This window comes from Symsagittifera roscoffensis, chromosome 6 (genome assembly GCF_963678635.1).
Source record: "Symsagittifera roscoffensis chromosome 6, txSymRosc1.1, whole genome shotgun sequence".
Taxonomy (NCBI): Eukaryota; Metazoa; Xenacoelomorpha; order Acoela; family Convolutidae; genus Symsagittifera; species Symsagittifera roscoffensis.
Window position 1 is genome coordinate 30,276,908 of NC_087067.1, and position 22,474 is coordinate 30,299,381.

Here is a 22,474-nt window from a genome sequence, read left to right on the forward strand (position 1 = left end):
CCATCAATAATTAATACAAATTGGAGCAACTTTCATATTCAACAAAACATTGCCCTCAGAACAATAATTGGTTGTGTGAAGATGACAAATTTTGATGACCTTCACAGGGAAACAAAAGTCTTGCCTGTAAAGACTCACATAGATATGCTGGCAGAACAATTTTCAGTCGGATGGCACCAGATTCACCGTTCCGGCTATCAGGCAACCCAACATCCAGTTGAGCGACTCATCAAACCCATACTCCCCGCCGCTTACGGTGTTGAAATCCAACATCTGGATGAGGGCTTAATTGTCGTAAAAACAATCGAAAAGTTTTGAAGCTTATCCATCACAACGAGGTTAAAAACTACCTCAAACCTTCAACGCTATTGGAACGTGTACCGCCTCAAATATCTGACAGTGAATCTGACTTACCCCGGATAGCGCGCTCCGGGTAAAGTCCGCTCACTAACTCATACTTAAGCCGTATAAAAATTGAGGTACACAATTCATGTCCAGAATGTATTGAGAAGTCCATCCTTTATTTGACTGCACCCGAAACCCGACTGACCTGTCTACCGAAGACCTCTGGCTTCATTCCCTCGAAGTTACTGAATTCCTCAGACTTCATATCTCGAGGGAGCGGGAGAGCTGAACTCCCTTCAAGAATCAAATCTCAGTCATATAACGACGAAGTTGCTGACTACTAAACAGCACACATCGACAAAGACGAAGAGGTGACTTCCAAATATGGATCAGTAATATTTTAACGAGTCCAGTGCTTAAATGATTTTCTTGTAAACACACATGTGGCATACCCCAACTGTTCTGCCGGGGTACAAGGGCAGTGGCCAGAGACTAGCGGAAACCCAATCAATCTTCATCCCCTACGGAGATGAAGTACTGGAAAGCAATGGCAACCTAGAACCAAACCATAGCAAAGCTACCTCACCAAATCCCGCAGATGATGGCGTTGGGCGTAGCTACTACAACAACAACTACAACAACATGGCAAGCGAGTATTCTGGTTCAAAAATTGTGGCGTCTATGTTGACTCTTCCTCCTGTAGAGACCAACTAGGCTCAACTCATCGTTGGCGTCTATGTTGAAATACGTTCTGCCAGACTTCCACCCAGCATTCTTATGCGTTTCGGTGGCCTCACGCTCAGCAGCTTTCTTACCAAATACTCGCATAACACTCGCATAGAGGGGTCAACATCGTCCCACACAAAGGTACAGAGTGTTCTGAACAAATCCATTATTTTGTCCACATCACTCAGGTATTGGCTGCTGCTCCATGAGGCAGAGCAAACGCTGTACATTGATTTCCACCATTCGCTCAAGATGGGTTGTCAAAACTGAAAGGTTAAATTTTTGTGGTAAAATTAACTTTATAGCGTGAAATGTTATCGTACAAATTTTGCAATTCAGTGTTAATGAGTGAAATGATTTACGGCTTACTCTGGTAGACATCAGTTAATAAAAAAGCGGTTTTTACTCTTTAAAATGCCTGTTTACAAGGGTCTTTTTTAACATCTATTTAAAGTTTAAACAAGAAGTAACAGGAACCGAGAGGTGATGGCAAGAACCGGATTGCTTTAGTTTGCTATTTGAACAAAACAATAGCAGTACAATCCAGAATTTTATTTTCTTTTTCGTTGCAAGAAAGTAATGTTAGACTCAGACATAAGAGAAATTATAATTTGGCAAATGTCTTGGTTTTTTTTCTCTCGATTATGAACCGACCTGATTTGATTGGTTTTTCAGTTGTCTAGCTTGCGTTTTGTGGCAACCAAATTAATGAGCAGTTAGCCGAACGAAATAACAATATAAGCTGCTTCTGGCCATTACGTATTTATGATTGAACTTTTAACATTTTCAACTTTCGTCAACTCAGTTTTTGGTTTCATCAATCATGATCAAGTTTTAAGCTTGACTAAATTATCAGCTTTTATTTACTTTCTTGCTTATACATGAGTTCAAATGAAATTTCCTTTGCTTTCTAACTCCTTTGCTTTCTAATTTAAAAAAATGTTTAGCTTAATTAAAGTTAATTGATGCTATACTTATTGTCACACGTTTTCTAATAGTCTATTTTTATACATGCATTATTGTCTAGATGATACGAATAAATCTTTTCACAACCATTTTTCGATTTTGTTTTTGTATTAGAAAGATGGTTTCTATGAAAGAAAGATTCAAAGAATGGGCGATGTTTTAGTGAAATATGTGAAATTTTGTCTGATAGTTTGAGTCAAATAGGTCTCTGCCTTCGTTGAGGATTATATTGAAATAGAACATCAACCAACTTGACTAAATATGATGATATCTCTATGGTACGTTGATTGTTCACTGTTTCAGATTTGTGTAATAAAAACAAACAGTTGTATGTAGCTTTGTTTCTGCTGGGGTTTGCTTACTAGCATTTGATATTAACCAACTGTATCATTTGAGCACCATGGTGAAGTAATTTGGACTGAAGTGAGACATCTTCTAAATCGCAACTGTAATACAGCATTCGGGTATGAAGTTCTTACCATTCACAGACACCAAATGTGATTCATCGAAATTTTGAAATTAATTAGTTACTAGTGTTTTTTTTCGACGAAACATTTGGCTCTGCTTTTAAAGTTTTTAAAGTTCATAAGCTTTAATAAATAAACATGGACTATGGATTAACACCGAAGTGGTAGTTGATATTGTAAATTCTTAGGTTAAAAGTTTTGTTATTCTTTTTCACGTTTTTGTAACGGTACACTGAAATTTTTAAATGTTTCTTTGGTGAGTCGCGTTGATCTGCTTAAATTCTGCCGCTATGTAAAATGAACAAAAACTTTTTTGATTTCGGTTTAATTGTTTTTTTTTCAAATAATTCTTTTTGTTCGTTATCGAAAAGTTTCAAGGTGATCTTTTTCGGTCTACTCTGTCATTAGTTATTTGTAACAGAATGGTATCGAACTGAATTGATATAGAACGAATTTCATTCTTATACCAATGTTACTTTTATGCGCCTTTCATAATACGAGCACCCAGTAACCCCAATGGGTTCGTCAGCTGTTCACTCTGAGTTTCAATTTACGGTTTATCTGTATTGTAGCTTGTGATTTTTTCAAGTATGTAATTACACAAGCAGAGCTTGTGCGATATTACGAACTCTCTTTTTTTGAAATTTGTTACGATGAGAAATAAATTGTTCTTCTTATTCTGACAATACCAAATGTATTTAATTTTATGACTCGGAGAAATGAGTTCCTTTTTATGTTACTAATTTGATACTCTGTTTTTAGGTGACTAGTAATGGACTGGCTGACGGGTGCTAACTCACAAATCGACATCATCCTCAACAACCTCGAAAGTAAACCAGAGGCAGAGACCAAATCGGACGACAATTCAGGCAACAAAGTGCGTCTTCCGGTCTTCCTAGACGGAGAAACGATATCAGGATCAGTCAATATAAACCTGAAGAACAACAAGAAACTAGAACACGCCGGCATTAAAATTGAATTCATAGGCGACATTCAGCTTTTCTTCGACAAGAATACTACGCATGAATTTGTATCTGTCGTTAAACAGCTTGCGAGACCCGGCGAATTGACGAGGTCGAGCTCGTTTAAATTTGAATTTCCCAATGCAGAAAAACCCCACGAGTCGTACGCAGGCCAAAATGTGAGGCTGAGATACTTTCTAAAAGTGACTATCATCAGGAAGTACAAAGTGTCGCCGACTAAAGAGTACCCCATACTTGTTCACGCCTTGCACTATTTCCCGGAAAAGATTCCGCAGACACTGAAAATGGAAGTGGGCATTGAGGATGCCCTGCATATTGAGTTTGAGTTCAACAAGAGCAAGTACCACTTGAAAGATGTGATTGTGGGCAAGATTTACTTCATTCTTGTGAGGCTCAAACTGAGAGTAATGGAACTGCAGCTGCTCAAGAAAGAAATTACAGGTTTGTGTTTCTGGTTTTCAAAAAGTGTGTTGCAAGTTCATATCTTGATGGTTTTATGGCTAGTTTGATGTTTCATAATGGTTGCTAACGGCTAAAACATCTTACTTAATTTATTCTTAATGAAATTGGAAAATTTTAATCTCGGCGTTGATGCTCCCGACAATTTTTAGCACGCCTGAATTTCACATGGCGGTTAAGTGTTAATGAAAGAGTGCTTGATTTGGGAATTATTTTAAACTGAAATTGCTTAAAAAAAAAACTGATTTTTTTTTCTGAATGCTGTTATTAGTTCTTAGGTATTGCGTATACGTACTAGTTTCAAAATCTTGTTAGAAATGAACTTTACACAGGTAAACGCTTGTGCAAATCTGCGAGCTCACTTCATAATTTTAGTCGCACATTTTTTGATCAATTTATGTTTTCAGTTATGCCTTATGATTATATTCAGTGCTAATTTTCAACGTTCAACCGATGCTGATTACACTTACAGACTATTATTATTATTTTTTAAATCATTTGAAAGATTTTGATGTCCTGCACTCGAAATTAAAAATTTTTAACTGCAGTTGATTTTAGCATTTTAAAAATCTGACCGAATCGAATTTTGCCTTTCACGATGGTTGTAATTTTAGCAGCTCGATTTGTTAAAATTTCACTTTTTTCTATTTTTTTTTGTCTTTTTTCGGCTTAAGAATTTTCGGCTCAAGTAATATTGACTTAGTGGCCTATTTTTGCGTCGTTGCGACCGAAAAAAGTTTTTGTGCACGTGTGTGTGCTCTGAGGGGAAAAGGGACTTAACATTTTTATTAGTTTATAATTTTGTTGAATTTTTTTAGGCATGGAGGGTTTCTGCTCAAGTATTTTCGGCTTTGTTACCGATTGCTAATTTTAAATTACAATCCAATGAACCATCCGGCGCATCTCGCGTAGAGGTAAAACAACATCTTGAGACGGCAACTGTTGTTTCGCGCTATTTTGGATTATCGTCCGTCTTTTTGTCGCCTTGGTTCCCGTAGCTTGATGGTTCAGTTTCATTCCAAGTTGCTGTAACCCCCATGCTTGAGACGACAAAGTCTGGGAGTTCGATTCCAGTTGAGACCTGTTTTTTTTGCAAATAGAAAATTTTGGCTGATTTAGATCATTGTCTTCGTTTTTGTCTGCTTAGTACCGCAGAATATACTTTTTTGAAAACTTGCCTTTTTTATAGCATGCTCAAAGCTCTTTTTAGAATTTCTAATGGTGCAGGACATTTTTTTCCGGATTTAATCTTATTTGTATCGCAAGTGGCGCGAAGTGTATGATATTGCATGTGTGCTTACATTTCGCACAGTCTCGGGGTTTGAAAATAGCCAATTCAGAATAATTAATGCACATTGTTCTCCATAGACGTTTAGTGTTGTCAGCGAATTAATCCGACTCAGAAATCACGTAAAATTGCAATGAGGCAAGCTATTTGATCTTATAAATGCGTTAGTAGACGAGAATCATAATGATTAGGTCATACCCTCTAAATGATAAAACATGAAAATGGAAAAGTATTAATACAAATTGGATGCACTTTACTTAGGAGTTCTAGGCCAATATCCAAAGTGTTGAAATAACTTGGACGTATACCGAAAATGCGAACTAAGCGAGAAATAAAAACGGATTTGGGGTCATATTTATGAAACTTTATATCATATTTATGAAATTTATTGCTCAGCTTCAAGAGTTAATCGTGTTCAGTGATTTTGTCTGATTCAGAAGGCATGGTTCGTAAATTTTTCCTTTTTAAATTTCATTTTTAGCTTTTGTTTGAAAAGTTTTATTTAGCTTGAATATTTTTGTCTTTTTCGTTTTCGGCTTACCTGGGCTCGGCCTAATTTTTTGGCCTTAGTTGCCGCTCGATCGTTGATTTCCAGGTCTTGTTAAGGCTGCTTACCAACATCGTTCGAGACAAAGGTATGAGATTTTTGTAGATAGTTTTTTTTTACTTTTTTATGTTGTTTTTCAGCTTTTTTCTCTTTTTCAAAAGTTTATATTGCCTTGTATTAATTTTTTCGCAAGTGGTGCGAAGCTCCCTTTCGCATCTGTATTCATTATTCGAAAACAAGCTCGCAACTCAAAATTGCACGCTTGACGAAAAACAAATCTTGAGCTAGCGAGCGAGTCAATTGTATTTTTTCACGCATCTAATCGACTCACATGCTTATAAGCCGGTCACCCTATGCGATAGTTTTTTCGACATGCTATTGCGGCTGTTATCTTTAAGCGTTTTTTTAGCGCGAAAGAAAGAGTATCCAGGTAATTTCTCTCCTGTTAATTTTGAGTTGAACTGTCTGCCCTTGCAAAACCTCTAAATGCTTTAATTAATAACAGCCTCTAAAATTGTTATCATATTTGCTTCTTTATATTGCATAGGAAATAATTGGTTTTGTTAAATATCCCTACCGTATAAAGGAAAACATGATGAATGATTCTTTATGAACATCGTTAAATTGGAACGTTCAAAAAATGTTAAGAGTGTATGTATTTGCGTTAGATAAAGAGCAATGCCAGGAAAGTTTCGATCCAAACTCTAAATTGAGATCAAAATTCAAAAATTTGTATTTAACATGCTGAACACGAGTTTTACAGAATATGGACTTGAATGAAACATGAAAATAGAAAAAATTGCTATGCCCACATTGGCTGATAACTAAACCCAAAAAGAATATTTTGTACTTTATTTACCATTTTTCAAATGTGACCACGTGACTTGGGTGTATGTGTGCAGGGCAGGGTACAACGAGGGTGGAGGAGGAGGAGATGGTGGTGAAGTATGAGTTGATGGACGGGTCCCCAGTGAAGGGGGAGACCATCCCCATCCGCCTGTTCCTCATTCCCCTCGCACTCACCCCCACCTTCAGAGACATCTCCAAGAAGTTTTCAGTCTCCTACTTCATCAACCTAGTACTCATAGACGAAGACGAACGCAGGTAAAAAACGAAAGAGCTAGAGTTAGAATAGTGTGGACAATTTTCAATGTGAAAGAAGTCGGTTTCCTACTTGTAATCTAGTATCTTGTAATCGAGAACTAAACTTTTTTTCCGTAAACAACTTTTCTTTTTTTTTTTCTGCTCATTTCTGACATGCTCAAATGCTGGCACTCTATTTCTTGAACATTCAAATAAAACCACTGTTTAGTTCATATGGGGTAAGAATTACTTTTTCGAAAATAATAATAGAAAAAATGTTAATTTTGTTTTTGGATTTTGGTTTTCATCCTAATTTTTGTCGGCGGATTTTTAGTTTTTTTTTCAAACGCAATTTTTATTTTGTGGTTAGATTTTCAAGCGGTTCTTTTTCAAAGCTGGGATTTTGAAATTTTTGATTCAAACATTTCTTACCATACCATAATTGAAAGTTACTCAATTGGTTGCAAATTTACCAACTCTGCTAATTAATAATTTTATATATATTTTTTGATACAACGGGTTCGGCGTATGTTATATCGGTCAAGTGCTTTTGCCTGTCCCAGAAAGTTTGGGCCGTAAATTTTAACTTGAAAGTTTCAAAACTTGAAGATTTTTTATGTCTACTGTTTCGTTTTTGCTTAACTAGTCTCGTCCTAAGTTTTTTAAAACTTATTTGCCGCTCGGTCCTTGATTCTCAATGCTTGTTAGAGCTGTATATGATCATCGTCCGATACGAAGCTCTGAAATTTTTGTATATGAGTTTTTTCGACTTGTTTCAAGTTATTTTTTCAGCTTAATTTTTCAATTATTTATGATGCAATGTTCTAATTGTATCGCAATGTTTACAATTTTTTGTCTAATTTCGTTTTCAGCCTAAGAGGGTTGACCCGTTTTTTTGTCTTAGTTGCCGATCGGCCATTGCTTTCAATGCTTGTAAGGCTGTTCATGAAGATCGTCCGATACAATGGTATGAGACTTTTGGAGATAGTTTTTTGAACTTCTAAGTTATATTTTCCATTGAATGTTTTTTGAAGAAATTACTTCCTTTTTTATTCAGTATCTTGTAATGCAAATATTTAAATGTATCGCAAGTCAATTAATGTTGGTGGTTTTCAAGGGCGAGTTGTTTTAAATGCTTTTGCCTGTTTTAAGGGTTTTAAGCTTACTTAAAAATTCTCTAGTTTAAACATTTTTATTTCTGCAGTTTCGTTTTCGGCTTAACGAGGGTCGACACATTTTTTTTGCTATAGTTGCTGTTCGGTCATTGGTTCCCAATGCTTGTTAAAGCTTCTTATGGGCATAGTCGGAGACAAAGGTGTGAAACTTTTGTATTTAGAGTTCTTCCGACTTTTTTCTAAGCTTAATTTTAATTTCAAAAAGGCTTCTCTTTTTTTTTAAAATTTTGTAGTACAATGTTCTTATTGTATCGCAAGGGTTGTGAAGCTCCGCTTTGGCTCTGTGTTAAACTTCACATTTAAGTTGTAACAAGTGGTTTACAAGCTTGTATACGGATGCCAAAAATATATAATTTGGATTATAAGAGCTTGCTCAATTTGTTTCAACACGTTTTGCGTCAACAAATGTTTTTCTCGTAAATAGTATGTGAAAAAAACGGTTAAAAATTTAAGTTCGCTTTTGGAATATTTTATGCTGGGTGCGTTCAATAAATTGATGTGTCAGTAAGTTTTTAAGATCAGAACTGATTTACGTAATAGTTTCATCAATTGCGGAATTAAAGTTTTTCAGAAGTGTTTTTCCCGGAGCGAAAACACTCATTTTAAAATTCTGAGGTTCGTGACAAGATTATTTATTTTATGTTTTTCATAATTTTTATCACGTGAGAATGTTGTGCAATTTAATTAAGTGCAGAGGTACGGACCATGCGTGAGACAACAAAGGCGTGTGTTTCAGCCCAATTGGGACCTGTTCTTTTTGCTATGTAGAAATTTGAATGTTTAAGAGGCGATGAAAATAGTTTGTGATGATTTTTGTCTTTTTTTCCAGAAAATGTCTTAAAGTTTGTTCAGGCTGATTTTTCTCGTGGTTTGAATTTAGATTTCTTTTTAAGTTCAGTTCATTTTATTTGTTTACACTTGCGAAGCTAGTGAATCAGTACGAACCTTCTTTTTTTCCAACCTAAATCGCAAATATTGGTGCCAATTTTAGGGCACCTTCACAGCTTTGACATTCGAATAGTAATAAGTTTATGCATTTTTTAATTCATCAAATGAACCGAAAAAAGTGATGTTTCAAACAACAGAACAATAAAGAAAACTCGATGTCAGATATTTTTTAGCTCAATATATCTAGCATTTTTTTTGAAATACATAGTTCATACGTAATGTGGCTTTATGCTTTGCGGTTGTTACATGAAGAGTAAGTGTGGATGCCTTCAGGTTGTTTTATTCCAAATTATTTGTACTTGGTGCCTATTTTGCTGAATGGCATTGGCAATTTATTTGCACATGTAGCTGCTGTATTCGTGACTAGTGTTTGTCGGTTGTTAAATTTGCGTGGCTGAGTGGATAGTGCGTGAGACTCAAAACTTTTTGGCTGCATTAGGTCGCAGATTCGAATCCTACAGGAGCCGATCTTTTGCTGATTCGAGGCTTTTTTCTACTTTTTCTTATTTCATTTAATAGAGCTGCTTTTTGGCCGTGTTCTCGCAAGTGTTTGCGAAGCGTATCTTCGTCTCTGTATAAAAGTAAGGCAAACCCCACTGTCGAACAACACATGTGTAAAGGTCACGAAAAATATGATCGACTTCTAGCTTCGAAAACGGAGTTCAATTTTCAGATTTCCAGCAAAATCCAAATTTTAAATAATGATCCAGTTTTCTGAAATTTTAGCTAAAAGTTGCCGGTCATTAATTACTCAAGAATTTCAAAGAACTTTAAGGGCATCTATTTTTTTCTTTCAAAAATTGCAATTTTCAATTTCTTCAGAAACAAGTTCATTGCCTCTTTTTCAACTGTCTGTTGGCTATATTTTCTTTTTTCCTAATGGTGCAGATAATTGAGTTAAAAACATCACCTATTTTTTGGTATTTTTCTGCCCGTAATCATAGTATTTTACAGAGCAATACACAGAAGGCGTAGTAGTTCTATTCGGATTTTTGAGAGATATTTTTTGAGTTAATGTCGGTTTGCTTTTTGGCATTGTTTCTAAGATGAGGTTTTTCTCCACGTGCTCATCTTAAGCCGACTAATATACTGGGGGAATGACCGAGGTTTGGGAAGTATTGTATCGGTTTGGGAAATATGTCTTCTGCCAAAAGGAAGGCAAATTCCAGAATCAAACAGCAAAAGTTTCGGCTCTTTTTCCTTCCTCCCACCTTTTAACAAGTAACAATATCAGACAGAATACTTTCAATCATGTCTTTTCTTTTGTTTCTTTGTCGCCACATAATTTCACATAGGCATCTATCTAGCATTGAACGATTCTCCCCAAATTTCCTGTGTCTATGGTCCAGTTTTTGGATCCTTGAAGTTTTGACTTTGGTTTGCAGTCAGATGATTTGATTCCTTTTCCGGTTTTTCAGCAATTTTTGAATAACTTTTCCATTCATCAGAAATAATCTGAGTTGTTTTTTGAATTGATGATTCAATAATTGGAATCAATTTTTCTTTCCTTCGGTTAGATACGGCCTATAGAAAAAGTTCACCCGTTTCCCTACAGCTTCCGCCAAAATTCTATTGCTCTTTGACAGCATGGCCTCGATTATACTTTCTTTTTGTAAAAAAGACTCTCGTGTATCTCTACAGTTTTGTGAACTCCGCCAATTTTCAAATGATTAGCCAACAATGCTTGAGTACATAATTCTTTTTCGAAAATCCTCTCTGTAGAAGATATTTCTAACTATTATGACAAAATGCAACATTTGTGTACTCATTCATCCAACAGTAAATAAATAAAATGAATTTGCCGTAGGATAGATGTGCCCCATGAAACCAGGTGGCGCTTTTCAGTTTGCGCTAACAGTTTTCTAACTGAGAAATGGTTGATGTTACATGTAGATATATGCTGTATTAAATGTGGATCTGAAATGAAATTACATTTAACTGACAAGGAATATAGATGGCGTTGTAATACAAAAAGTGCAGACATCTATATTTCTTGTCAGTTACATGTAATTTACAGATCCACATTTAATACAGCATATATCTACATATAACAATCCTTTCTCAGTTAGATAACTGTTAGCGTCAGTTTGATCTTGTAGAATATTTTTTAACTTTATCAAAATATTTTTGGAATTTATTCAAAAAATTAGAACGCAGAAAGTTGGAAAAATAGCGCTTCCGGTTTCTTAGACAACATCGTATGAAAATAAGATTCAAGGTTGATGCTAATTTGAATAAAGAAAACTCAGGTTTAATACAAAAGCCTATTATGAAATACACTCTTCACGCAATAAAATAAAAAAGATGGGGGTGCAATAGGAAAAAGCCAGTGTAAAGGTCACGATAAAGAGTGATCGACTTCTAGTTTCGAAAGTGGATATTAGTGTTCAGATTTCCCAGCGGGAGTGAATTTGTACATACTAAACCAGTTTTCTCAAATAGGATTTTTGAAAGTACTAATCATGAATTGTTCTTGAAATTCAAAGAGCCTAAACTGCCTAAATTCTTCTTTTGATTTCAATATCTATTTTTTTTGTCTGTTTCTGTGCGTTAATTGACTCTTTTCAACTGTCTGTTGGTTATACCTTCTTCAATGGCTCAATAAATATATCTATACTATATTTTCATGCGTGTGACCGCTATCGCGCCATATTTTAGCTTTTAAATCTTGTACGATTAATAAAAGATTTTTTGCACTTTTCAATTTTATTGCATATTGCAATGCTTAAGAGATTTTTTTTGATCCCCTGTCTATGATAGCTAATCCTTCTTTGCATGATGTTACGGGCGCTTTACGTTTAAACGAGTTTGAAATTAGTTACCCTATGAAAGAGTGCTGTCAGCGTTGTCCCAGGGGTTGCGAAGTAGGCTTAAAATATGAAAACCTAAATCTTTTTAGTTTCCGAGATGTGACGTGTTTTTAGAAAAGAAGTAACCTAAAAAACATCATGTCTCGGAAGCTAAAAAGATTCAAGCAGACATTTTTGGAGGCAAATTTTGCAACCCTCGAAATAGTACTCTGACAGAAGCCCACTATAGGGCTTGGGATTGCAACTGTTGTCAAGTGTTTTAGGTCTAGGATTTGAAAAATCATTTATAAAAAAACTGAAAAAACGTCATATCTCGGAATCAAGGATTTGAGCAGGCGTTTTTGGAGGCAAGGTTTGCAACCCATGACAGTACCCTTGAAAACCACAGTGTAGGATGCCGAGTTTCAAATTACGTCAAATGTGAGTTTTAAATCTGAGATTTAAAAAAAAAACCTTAAATTTAAAACACTGGACAAAGTTTGAAATTCCGAAGCCTTTAATGCTGTTCTATCTGGGTGTTTTCCGGAGTTGTAAGTCTTGCCTCCTATCATGACTGCTCAAAATACTTAAGCTACCGAGATATTAGGTTTTTATGATTTTTAAACATTTGAAAATTTCTTTAAGTTTGAAATTGTCGACTTGTAGCGGTGCGATATCAGGTTAATACTCCTAACGGTTTCAGATATGGCCCAAATAATCTGATTGCTCAAACCTTCTTATTGTTCCAGATATGACGCTTTTTGATTTAGGAAAAAATATTTTTAAAAAAATCTCCGAAAATTGACAGAAAAAAAGCTGATTTTTCGTTCAATATTTGAACTTTTTGACCCAATGGTGGTGTGATGTGAAGTTTCGCACAGAGGTTGCAGCTGTGGGCTCTTAGTTTGACTGTTCAATTCTTTTTCTTTTGCTCAATTCTCTCAGATGCAATCAGCCATTCATACATCCGACTAGCCATCCCTCCATTTAGCTATCCTACCAACTAGCAATCCATCTATCAAGCCATAAACCCATTGATCAAGCCTTATTCAATCAGGCGATCCATACAATTAGCCATTAATCCATCAAGCCACCCATCTATCGAGCCCTCCATGCAACCATCCCTCCGCACACTCATCGATCCATCAAGCCACTTATTCTTCAACCGATCCATCCATCTAGCCATTAATCTATCCAACTGGCCAATTATTCATCAATCGGCAAATCCATCTAGCCATGCATCCAGCAAGCCATCTGTTCGGCCATGCATCAAGGTATTCAATCATCAAACGATCCATTCGTCACTCAAACCATGTATCACTCCAACCATTCATCCAACTGGCGTCTAGCCATCTATCTAGACAGACATAAATGCGTCCATCTAGTCGTGCCTTCAGTCCATCCTTTCAATAAATCAGCCGGTGGTTGAAACATCTATTGTTCCATTCAGCCATCCTTACAACCGGCTAAACATCTATGCATGCAACCCATTTTTCTCTTAGAGATAAGCGTTGTCGTTTTTCAGGAGCAGCTTTATTTGCAGGGGGTCTGCTAGTCTAGTTTGAAAGTTTGCACTGCCGAAAGATGCAGGAAATGGTTTTCGTTGATGCTTTTATGAAATATCGATCCTTATTTTATTTTATTTGTTAGTTTCTGTGCTAAATTGAGCAGCTTAGCTACCAGTCTATTGTTGTTTTAAAAATGTTTATTGCGAATCTACCAAATAGCCATCTTTCCGTCCCGGCCATGATGGGGTTGACGATGGTGATTATATTGATTTTCTATATAGGTACTTCAAGCAACAGGAGATAACTCTCTACAGGAAAACCGACAAGGCTTTTTCACATCTAACTAGTGCTGCTGGTGCCCTCTCCACCGAAGACAGCAAGCGGTCGGCAGTTCAAAATGCCATGAGTAATGGGAGGGCCACTTTCCAGCCCAACAACACCAACGCCGCCTCAATACATAATCATCACTATTCCTCCTCTAATTATTCACCTCAAGTCAACGGAGACGTCGGCTCAGTGCCCCCAGTAGCTTCTGAGAGGTCGCCAAAAACAACATCAAAGAAAGGCAATAGCAGTGAATTGACAAGTGACGGAGATATGACTTGAGCGCAGCAAAGACAGCATTCGATTGAAGGAAAGAACTGAAATTTTTTCGACAGTTTTGGTTACGTAATTGATGTATTTTAAAGCATCTGATGTAAAATCTCGCTTTTCTTTTTTTTTAATGACCCATTCCTCACCATCTTTAATTAGAGGTAGCCAAAGCATTTTAAATGCAAGAAAGTGCAAATTGGTTCTTTTTGACGGGTCATCGTGAAAAGGATCTAATTGGAAAGAACCAATACAATGAATTGGATGGGTCACTGTTATGGGTATAGCGGCCAATGGCAAAACCATTTTGGGGATCATAATTTTGCTGGTCCTTGCTTTGATTAATTATAGCTTTTCAAGTTGTAACTCGAAAGAAAGTTGAAATGATGCTGATCTATTAAGACTAATGCAAGGGTGCTTAATTACGATTTCATATGTTATTGTTTCGTTGCATTCGTTTCAAAGTGTGTCTTAATCTGTGATATGTTGAAAGTAAGTTATGAAAAAAAAAGTTGAAGGATGATTGCATCCCGATCAGATTCGATTTCCGTTCTTATCAGTGCCTGATTCACTCTTTGTCTCTCCCTCTCTCTCTCGCTTTCTCTCAATTGCGATGCCTGAAAGTTCAATCAAATTAAATTCAAGTCAATGAAGTTGTTTTCATTCATAATCTATTTTATTTAAATTACTATTTGCAGACGAAGTATATCTTTCCTAAGTTTGTTTTCAACTAGCCTGGCAGTTAAATGCCCTTTCGATATCTCGAAATGATACAAAACACCTGTTTTTTTCAGCGTGAGGCTTTAAAAACAGAAAAAAATGTGGGCAAACCTTAACTTAATTAAGGTTCATTGCTGCGACCGTGAATGCCGAATAAAACTTCAAATCTTTTCATGAAATTTCTCATTTTTTGCCTGCTATGGTTAGTTTTCACCATGGCTAACCATGAGTTTAATTATCTGAAGTTAAAGGTCTAGCTACCGGATATAAATGGATCGTGCGTACTCGGAACCGTTTTTTCGTAGTTATAGCTATTTTTTGACAAAAGAGTCTTAACAGATGTTTAAGCTCGAATATATTTATTTTTCACTCTTCACTTTGGTTTGTTTTCTAATATGGGTTTTAGCTTTTAGCGGAAAAAATGAAAATTGCTCCATTTTTCTCCAATTGGGTTAACTAAAGGGTTAATGAACGCATTTATCACTTAATACACGAGCGTAACGTCGTGTGATTTAAATGTGATATTTTTTGTTTTCAAAGTTATCGTAGTTTTAACTGTAGTTGTTGCCAAACGAATATTCAAGGATATAATTTTATTTGCTCTTTGATTTTCATTACGAGGCCAAACTGTGCGTTTTTTGATTTATTTTCTAACATTGGTTTGATAATAATTTCTAGATTTTTGCGGAATAAATGGCCCCTTGATGCAGATTTTTGACAATTGGGTTAGTTTTATGAAGGTTTAAGGAACGCATTGATTTATCACTTACTTGATAATTTTTAGTGTCAATGAAACTACCGTTTTTTTCGGAAAAAGCGTGACAATTTGATCTCGCTCAGTTTTGATAATTTTCTGCTGTTTACTTTTTGATTTCTTGTTAAATTCAAGCAAATTTGCAAAATTGAGGATAAATTGCGCTCTTCAAATGGTAATAGCGCAAAAATCGAGTGATTTTAGTGTCATAAGAACAGAATTTTAAAATTTTGCAGCAGAATACACAAAATGATCAATTTATCCGGTTTTCTCAAACAGGATTAATTTATTTTAATTTAAGAGAGCAAGTGACTTTCAATCAGTAATTTTTCACTCAAACAATTTTAACGAATCTGTTGGAAAATGGACATGCTTTTTTTGGAACCCAATTACTTTCGAGGCCAATTAGATGTTTATTTAGAAGAGTATTATTATACAGACAGGTAAACAATAAACCGCATGTACAAATCAAACCCACCAAGGATTATGCAAAAAGCTATGCAGCTTATCGAGACATCAACCTGAAAAAACCTGTGACAGAAGTTGCAAGATAATAAAAAATAAATCTATAAGATCTCCATTATCTTTAAGAAACAATAAAAACAAGTTTTTGAAATACCCATTTAGTTGATGCTCAGTTAATTGGCTTAGATTATCTGGTATCAGCTCGTTTGATTTCAAAAAATTATAACATTTAAGAGACACATTTTTCCATGAACGCTGCATTATTTGTGTTCTAGTTTTCATGCTTGGTAAAGTTTTTGCCACAGATGCCCGAGTAACCCGACGATTATTTAGAGATCCCAAATTAAAAGTTTCAAGGGGAGTTTTACCACGAAGTTGATTAAAAATTTCTTTGAATATTTGTCTGAAATATAAGTCAAAAACGGTTTCAATCTCAAACGAATAAAGGATATATGAAGCATGATCAAATTTTCTCTTGAAACAAATAGTTTTAAAAATACGTTTTTGCATCACAAATGTTTTTTCTAATAGTCTTTTTGGTGTTGCACCAAATGCAATTAAACCGTGCGAAATGATTGGCTTTGCATAGCAGTTATAAAATTTAACAGCACATTTTTCGAGAAATAGTTTCTACTCTTGATTAGTAAACCGTTAAGTTTAGCTAATTTACCACAAATATTATTAAATGACTTTCAAATTTGAGTCTGTTGTCCATTTGAATTCCTAATTACCTAAAATCAGAAACCTCGGCGAGTATATTAATCCCAAAAGAAAATTTTTCATTTAAGTTATCCCGTCCAAATTTCATTATTTTGCACTTCTTTTTGATTTATGAGCAGTTTGTTATTGTTGCACCAATTACAAATTTTATTTTTTTCTGTCTGGAATTTCGTTTTCAATGCAAATTTTTCAGCATCAACTACCGTTGTATCATCTGCAAATAATGTTAGTTTAACGTTGCTGGCCGATGGCATATCATTTATGTATAAAAGGAACAAATGGCCACAAAACTGAACCTTGAGGAACACCTTTTGTACATTCTCGCATATTCGAGACCGATTGATTTCTCATGTAAGATAGTTTGTCATTAATTTGTGAATTTTCCCTCTGAACCAATATTGATAAAGTTTGTCAAGCAAAATTTTCCATCAACTGTATCAAATGCTTTTTTCAAATCAATAAAGCAGGAGTAGCCAATTTTTTTATTATCAATTGATTCGCGAAAAAAGTCAGTAATGGACAAAATGGCATAAGTACAGGAATGATTACTTCGAAAACCAAACTGATGCTTATCAATCAAGCTGTTTTCAGCGGCAAAATTGGATATACTTATGAAAATTAGTTTTTCAAAAAGTTTACTTATACAAGACAACAAACTAATTGGACGGTAGTTATCGGGTTCAGTTTTAACGCCATTTTTATGCAATGGTAAAATTTGTGCAATTTTGAGAAAATTAGGAAAACTCTCTTTTTTGAAGCAGATATTGAAAAAATGCGCTAAATGGTCAGCCAGCACCGGAGCAGAAATTTTTGCCATTTTACTACATCCCATCATGACCAGTAGAGTTTTTATCGTTCAAATTTGTAATTTCATTTAATATCTCATATCAATTGGTATCATATATAACGAACGTGTTTTTAATAACTGAAAAATTTGATCTATACATGTTTTGTTTGAAGTTTTCTGTTAGTTTTTCTCCAATAGTAGCAAAGTGTTCATTGAAAACATAAACATCGAACGAAACAGTATTCACATTTTTTTACCACAGAGATCATTAAAAGCATCAAAAATTCCGGACGAGTTCTTCTTCCTCGTTATCATGTTATCATAGTATCGCCGTTTACTCTCCCTTATAGCCTTAATAACATTGTTCCTACATGAGGTGAAATTATTTCTGTTTTCAATGGATGGTGTCTGAACCCACTTTTTGTATAACCCATTTTGGTTATTCATCTTTCTCCTAATTTTCTGATAAATCCATGGGTGGTTGTTTTTATTCTTTATTGGCTTTTTTGGGCAATAATTTGAAAATTCGTCAGTTAAGATTTGGGTCATTTCAATGATGTAAGGGTTAGGATCATCATCATCAATTTGATATATTATTTATACTTGATGTACTTGATATATTATTTATAGCAGTTATAAAATTTAACAGCACATTTTTCGAGAAATAGTTTCTACTCTTGATTAGTAAACCGTTAAGTTTTGCTAATTTACCACAAATATTATTAAATGACTTTCAAATTTGAGTCTGTTGTCCATTTGAATTCCTAATTACCTAAAATCAGAAACCTCGGCGAGTATATTAATCCCAAAAAAAAATTTTTCATTTAAGTTATCCCGTCCAAATTTCATTATTTTGCACTTCTTTTTGATTTATGAGCAGTTTGTTATTGTTGCACCAATTACAAATTTTATTTTATTCTGTCTGGAATTTCGTTTTCAATGCAAATTTTTCAGCATCAACTACCGTTGTATCATCTGCAAATAATGTTAGTTTAACGTTGCTGGCCGATGGCATATCATTTATGTATAAAAGGAACAAATGGCCACAAAACTGAACCTTGAGGAACACCTTTTGTACATTCTCGCATATTCGAGACCGATTGATTTCTCATGTAAGATAGTTTGTCATTAATTTGTGAATTTTCCCTCTGAACCAATATTGATAAAGTTTGTCAAGCAAAATTTCCCATCAACTGTATCAAATGCTTTTTTCAAATCAATAAAGCAGGAGTAGCCAATTTTTTTATTATCAATTGATTCGCGAAAAAAGTCAGTAATGGACAAAATGGCATAAGTACAGGAATGATTACTTCGAAAACCAAACTGATGCTTATCAATCAAGCTGTTTTCAGCGGCAAAATTGGATATACTTATGAAAATTAGTTTTTCAAAAAGTTTACTTATACAAGACAACAAACTAATTGGACGGTAGTTATCGGGTTCAGTTTTAACGCCATTTTTATGCAATGGTAAAATTTGTGCAATTTTGAGTAAATTAGGAAAACTCTCTTTTTTGAAGCAGATGTTGAAAAAATGCGCTTAATGGTCAGCCAGCACCGGAGCAGAAATTTTTGCCATTTCACTGCATCCCATCATGACCAGTAGAGTTTTTATCGTTCAAATTTGTAATTTCATTTAATATCTCATATCAATTGGTATCATATATAACGAACGTGTTTTTAATAACTGAAAAATTTGATCTATACATGTTTTGTTTGAAGTTTTCTGTTAGTTTTTCTCCAATAGTAGCAAAGTGTTCATTGAAAACATAAAAATCGAACGAAACAGTATTCACATTTTTTTACCACAGAGATCATTAAAAGCATCAAAAATTCCGGACGAGTTCTTCTTCCTCGTTATCATGTTATCATAGTATCGCCGTTTACTCTCCCTTATAGCCTTAATAACATTGTTCCTACATGAGGTGAAATTATTTCTGTTTTCAATGGATGGTGTCTGAACCCACTTTTTGTATAACCCATTTTGGTTATTCATCTTTCTCCTAATTTTCTGATAAATCCATGGGTGGTTGTTTTTATTCTTTATTGGCTTTTTTGGGCAATAATTTGAAAATTCGTCAGTTAAGATTTGGGTCATTTCAATGATGTAAGGGTTAGGATCATCATCATCAATTTTATTCAACCGATTATTTAGCGAAAACAAGAATTTTAAACAATAATCATCGTTCAGTAGTAAATCATAGTTGAAATCCGATTGATAAGAATCCACGTTTTGCTTTTCTGAAATAAATTTTAGGTCACACATAAGTCCATAATGGTCACTAATAGTACATTTTATTGTTGTTACCTGAGTTTCCTCAGCCGCAATAATATGGTCAATGCATGTACTTGATATATTATTTACTCTAGTTAGCTCAATATTTTGAATTTCTAAATCAAAAGAAAACAGAAGATTTTGATAGTCAATAAAGGTGCGCTGGCTACCTATATTATCGACATTTAAATCACCCATTAGCAAAATTTCACCGTTTAATGCTTTCATTTCAAGCAATAAATCTTCAAATAATTTCAAAATAGTCTAGTTTGAGATTTGGTGGACGATATAATATGCAAACATTTAGTGAAGGTTTATCGAAAAAACACATTTTGATAACTATGTGCTCCAAACTGGCTGATAATTTAAAATAACTATAGTTAAGGCCAGTTTTAATGAAAGCTGCAACGCCCCCACTAGCGTTTACGCGGTTTGCACATACAATATTGTCATAACCTTTTAAGTTAATGCCAAATGATCCTTGTCCGAGAGCCATGGTTCAGTCAGCCCGAATAATGCAGGCTTGTTATCAAAAGATTCAATTAAAACTGATAATTGGTCATGATGGGCTCTTATTGTTTGAACATTAAGGAAAAATGCTGTTTGCGTTGTTGTCAGGTCAGTCATATCTCGCAAAAGGTTCTTTCTAAAATAAAGCAAAGAGATTTACGGGAAAAAAAACTGTAAATAAAGTTGATATGCTTTTGCCACTAATCAAAATCATTTTAATTAGGATTATTTCCGTTGTTAACGAATTTGGACTGTGGAGAATCTCTTTGAAATGATTCCACAAATTGCACCTATTTGACGGGATCCGATAGCCTAATCAATAAGCTCTGAATCGCGCTGAGTAAGTCTCTCTTTAATAAACACTGGTTGCTTAGTTACAGGGTGCTAAAATCTTCAAATAACTTTTTGCTGCCATAAAATTCTGTTTTTTTATATCAAAGTAGACAAATTTCACTATAACCACACAATTTTGGTTTTGACTCACAGGGCCGAGGGGATGGCATGCCTTCAGGTCGTAGCTGTTCACCTCCAAGCCCATAACGTCGTTAAAAAAGGCCAGGTCATCTTGGGTAAAATTTCCGGAACGTGAAGGTATATTTTGCAAAATAACAATCTTTTGAACTATATATTTCCATTTCATTAACTTTATTCTCTAGAAAATGCACCCGATTTTGCAATCTAACAAAGATATCATCCTTAGTATTTACATTCTCAATTAGCCCTTGTAATAGGTCTTTCAATTAAGGATCAATTTTTTCTGTATCTTTTTTGGATCGAATAAAGTATTCAGATTCGTCATTGAAAAAGTGTGCGATGGTTTAAATTCGTGGCAAGCAAAAAAAGAGCAGTTTAAAACCGACTGTTTTTCTTTGAAGGTAACTTGTTTAGTTGGTCTTGTCGCAACCCTTGGCTAGATCGTTGCCTTTTTTCCGGATGATTATCAATGTAATTTTTAGTGGAAAGCTCAGTACAGTTGCTTATTTTTTTTCGGTTCAAGTCCAAATTGATCAAAAGTCATTCTTCTACTAGTGAATATACGGACTCTGACTGTGAAAATGTTCCGGCTATATATGGCTGTAGTTTACTTGAGCATTTTCGGTTTTTGTTATATCGTCGAGGTCACTTTGCAATGTCTTTTGAAAACAAAAAATGCGTTGTTTTTCATGTCTTAAGACGAGTGGGGCGGAACAGCTTCGAATTTTCTAACTTAATATTTCAATGTTTCATGGCAAATTGTTTTCATTGACAGTTTTGTTTTTGGAAGAATATTTGTACACCCTAGTTTTGCCGGCTATACTAATTGCTTATTTAATGCTGCTATTGTTTTGCTATTGTGTATCCTGAAATCAGACGAATCGTGACAAAATCATGAATTTTTTGTCAAGTGTAATTTGAACTTGTGATTCTAGATGTCAAGTCAGCCTCAATTTCTTTTGCTTGCTTGAAAAGCTATGTTGCGATGTTTTCCTTTTGTCTGAAAAGTTTCTATCTTCAAAGATTTTTTCAATTTCCATTTGGTGTAAGTAAAAACATGACTGATTGAAAGCGGTTTTTTCTACTGTTGATTCGATAATTGTTTTAAAAATTTTTTGCTTTAATATGTGAAATGATCATTTCTGCAGGCTGCCCGGTTTTTACTTTCAAAGAGTCCCTTATATCAGCAATTTTGATTGAATAGCTGAAACTTTCTTAATCGATTTTGTTTTAAAAAGTCCGCTTGAAAATTGAAATTAAGTCAAAGAAAAAAGTGAAAGTGTGTCAACTTCACATTTGCAAATACGATTGCAACAGAGACGGTTGTAAACTCAAAGAGGGTTGTAAAAAAGAACAATTAAATAATACCAGCCAGGCGGCAAAAATAGTTTCATCAGTCGTTCTGAAAAAGCTTAAAAAATTGATTAAGAATATGTTGAAAATCTAAACAACCTTAAGGAAAAAAATCGATAATTATGAAAACTAAAAAGTGTATTAAGTTTGCGATTGGCAAGCGATATTAAACCAGAATTGAGCCTTTTTTTCGGGTTAATAACTTGTTCAACAGAATCACTTTTATCTTGGTTCATAGTGAATACAAACTTCTATGCGTTCCCGGCCAACTTAAAAGACTGGAGGTAACGAATATGTCTGTGGAAGGCTTTAGGTTTTGAGTTCGAATCTGACAGGATCTGTTTTTTTTCTAACGGGAAACGTTCTGTTTTAAGAAAAAATGTTGGTCAAAGATTTGTCTGCTTATCTGTTGTCGGCTTAGTTGTCACATCTTGAAATCGTTTTTTGTTGTTGCGCGCATTTTTCTCTAATGATGCTTTTAGTGTTTGATTTACTAGTGTTTTAGTGTTTTTTATTTATGAAAGTTAAGTTTTTAAGAAACT

The 22,474-nt window shown here is 34.6% G+C and overlaps 1 protein-coding gene across 2 annotated transcripts; it reads left to right on the forward strand.

Moving 5' to 3' along the window:
• The first annotated feature begins 2,344 nt into the window (after window positions 1–2,344).
• On the forward strand, window positions 2,345–14,594 carry LOC134848057 (vacuolar protein sorting-associated protein 26A-like). Of its 2 annotated transcripts, XM_063865391.1 has the most exons (5): window positions 2,345–2,501; window positions 3,267–3,928; window positions 6,191–6,211; window positions 6,684–6,885; window positions 13,566–14,594. In XM_063865391.1, the coding sequence occupies exons 2-5, from the start codon at window positions 3,277–3,279 to the stop codon at window positions 13,888–13,890; spliced, it is 1,200 nt and encodes a 399-aa protein (XP_063721461.1). In that variant the 5' UTR covers window positions 2,345–2,501; window positions 3,267–3,276; the 3' UTR covers window positions 13,891–14,594. The 2 variants fall into 2 exon arrangements, with proteins under 2 accessions (XP_063721461.1, XP_063721462.1); XM_063865392.1 differs by lacking the exon at window positions 6,191–6,211.
• Window positions 14,595–22,474: the final 7,880 nt, after the last annotated feature.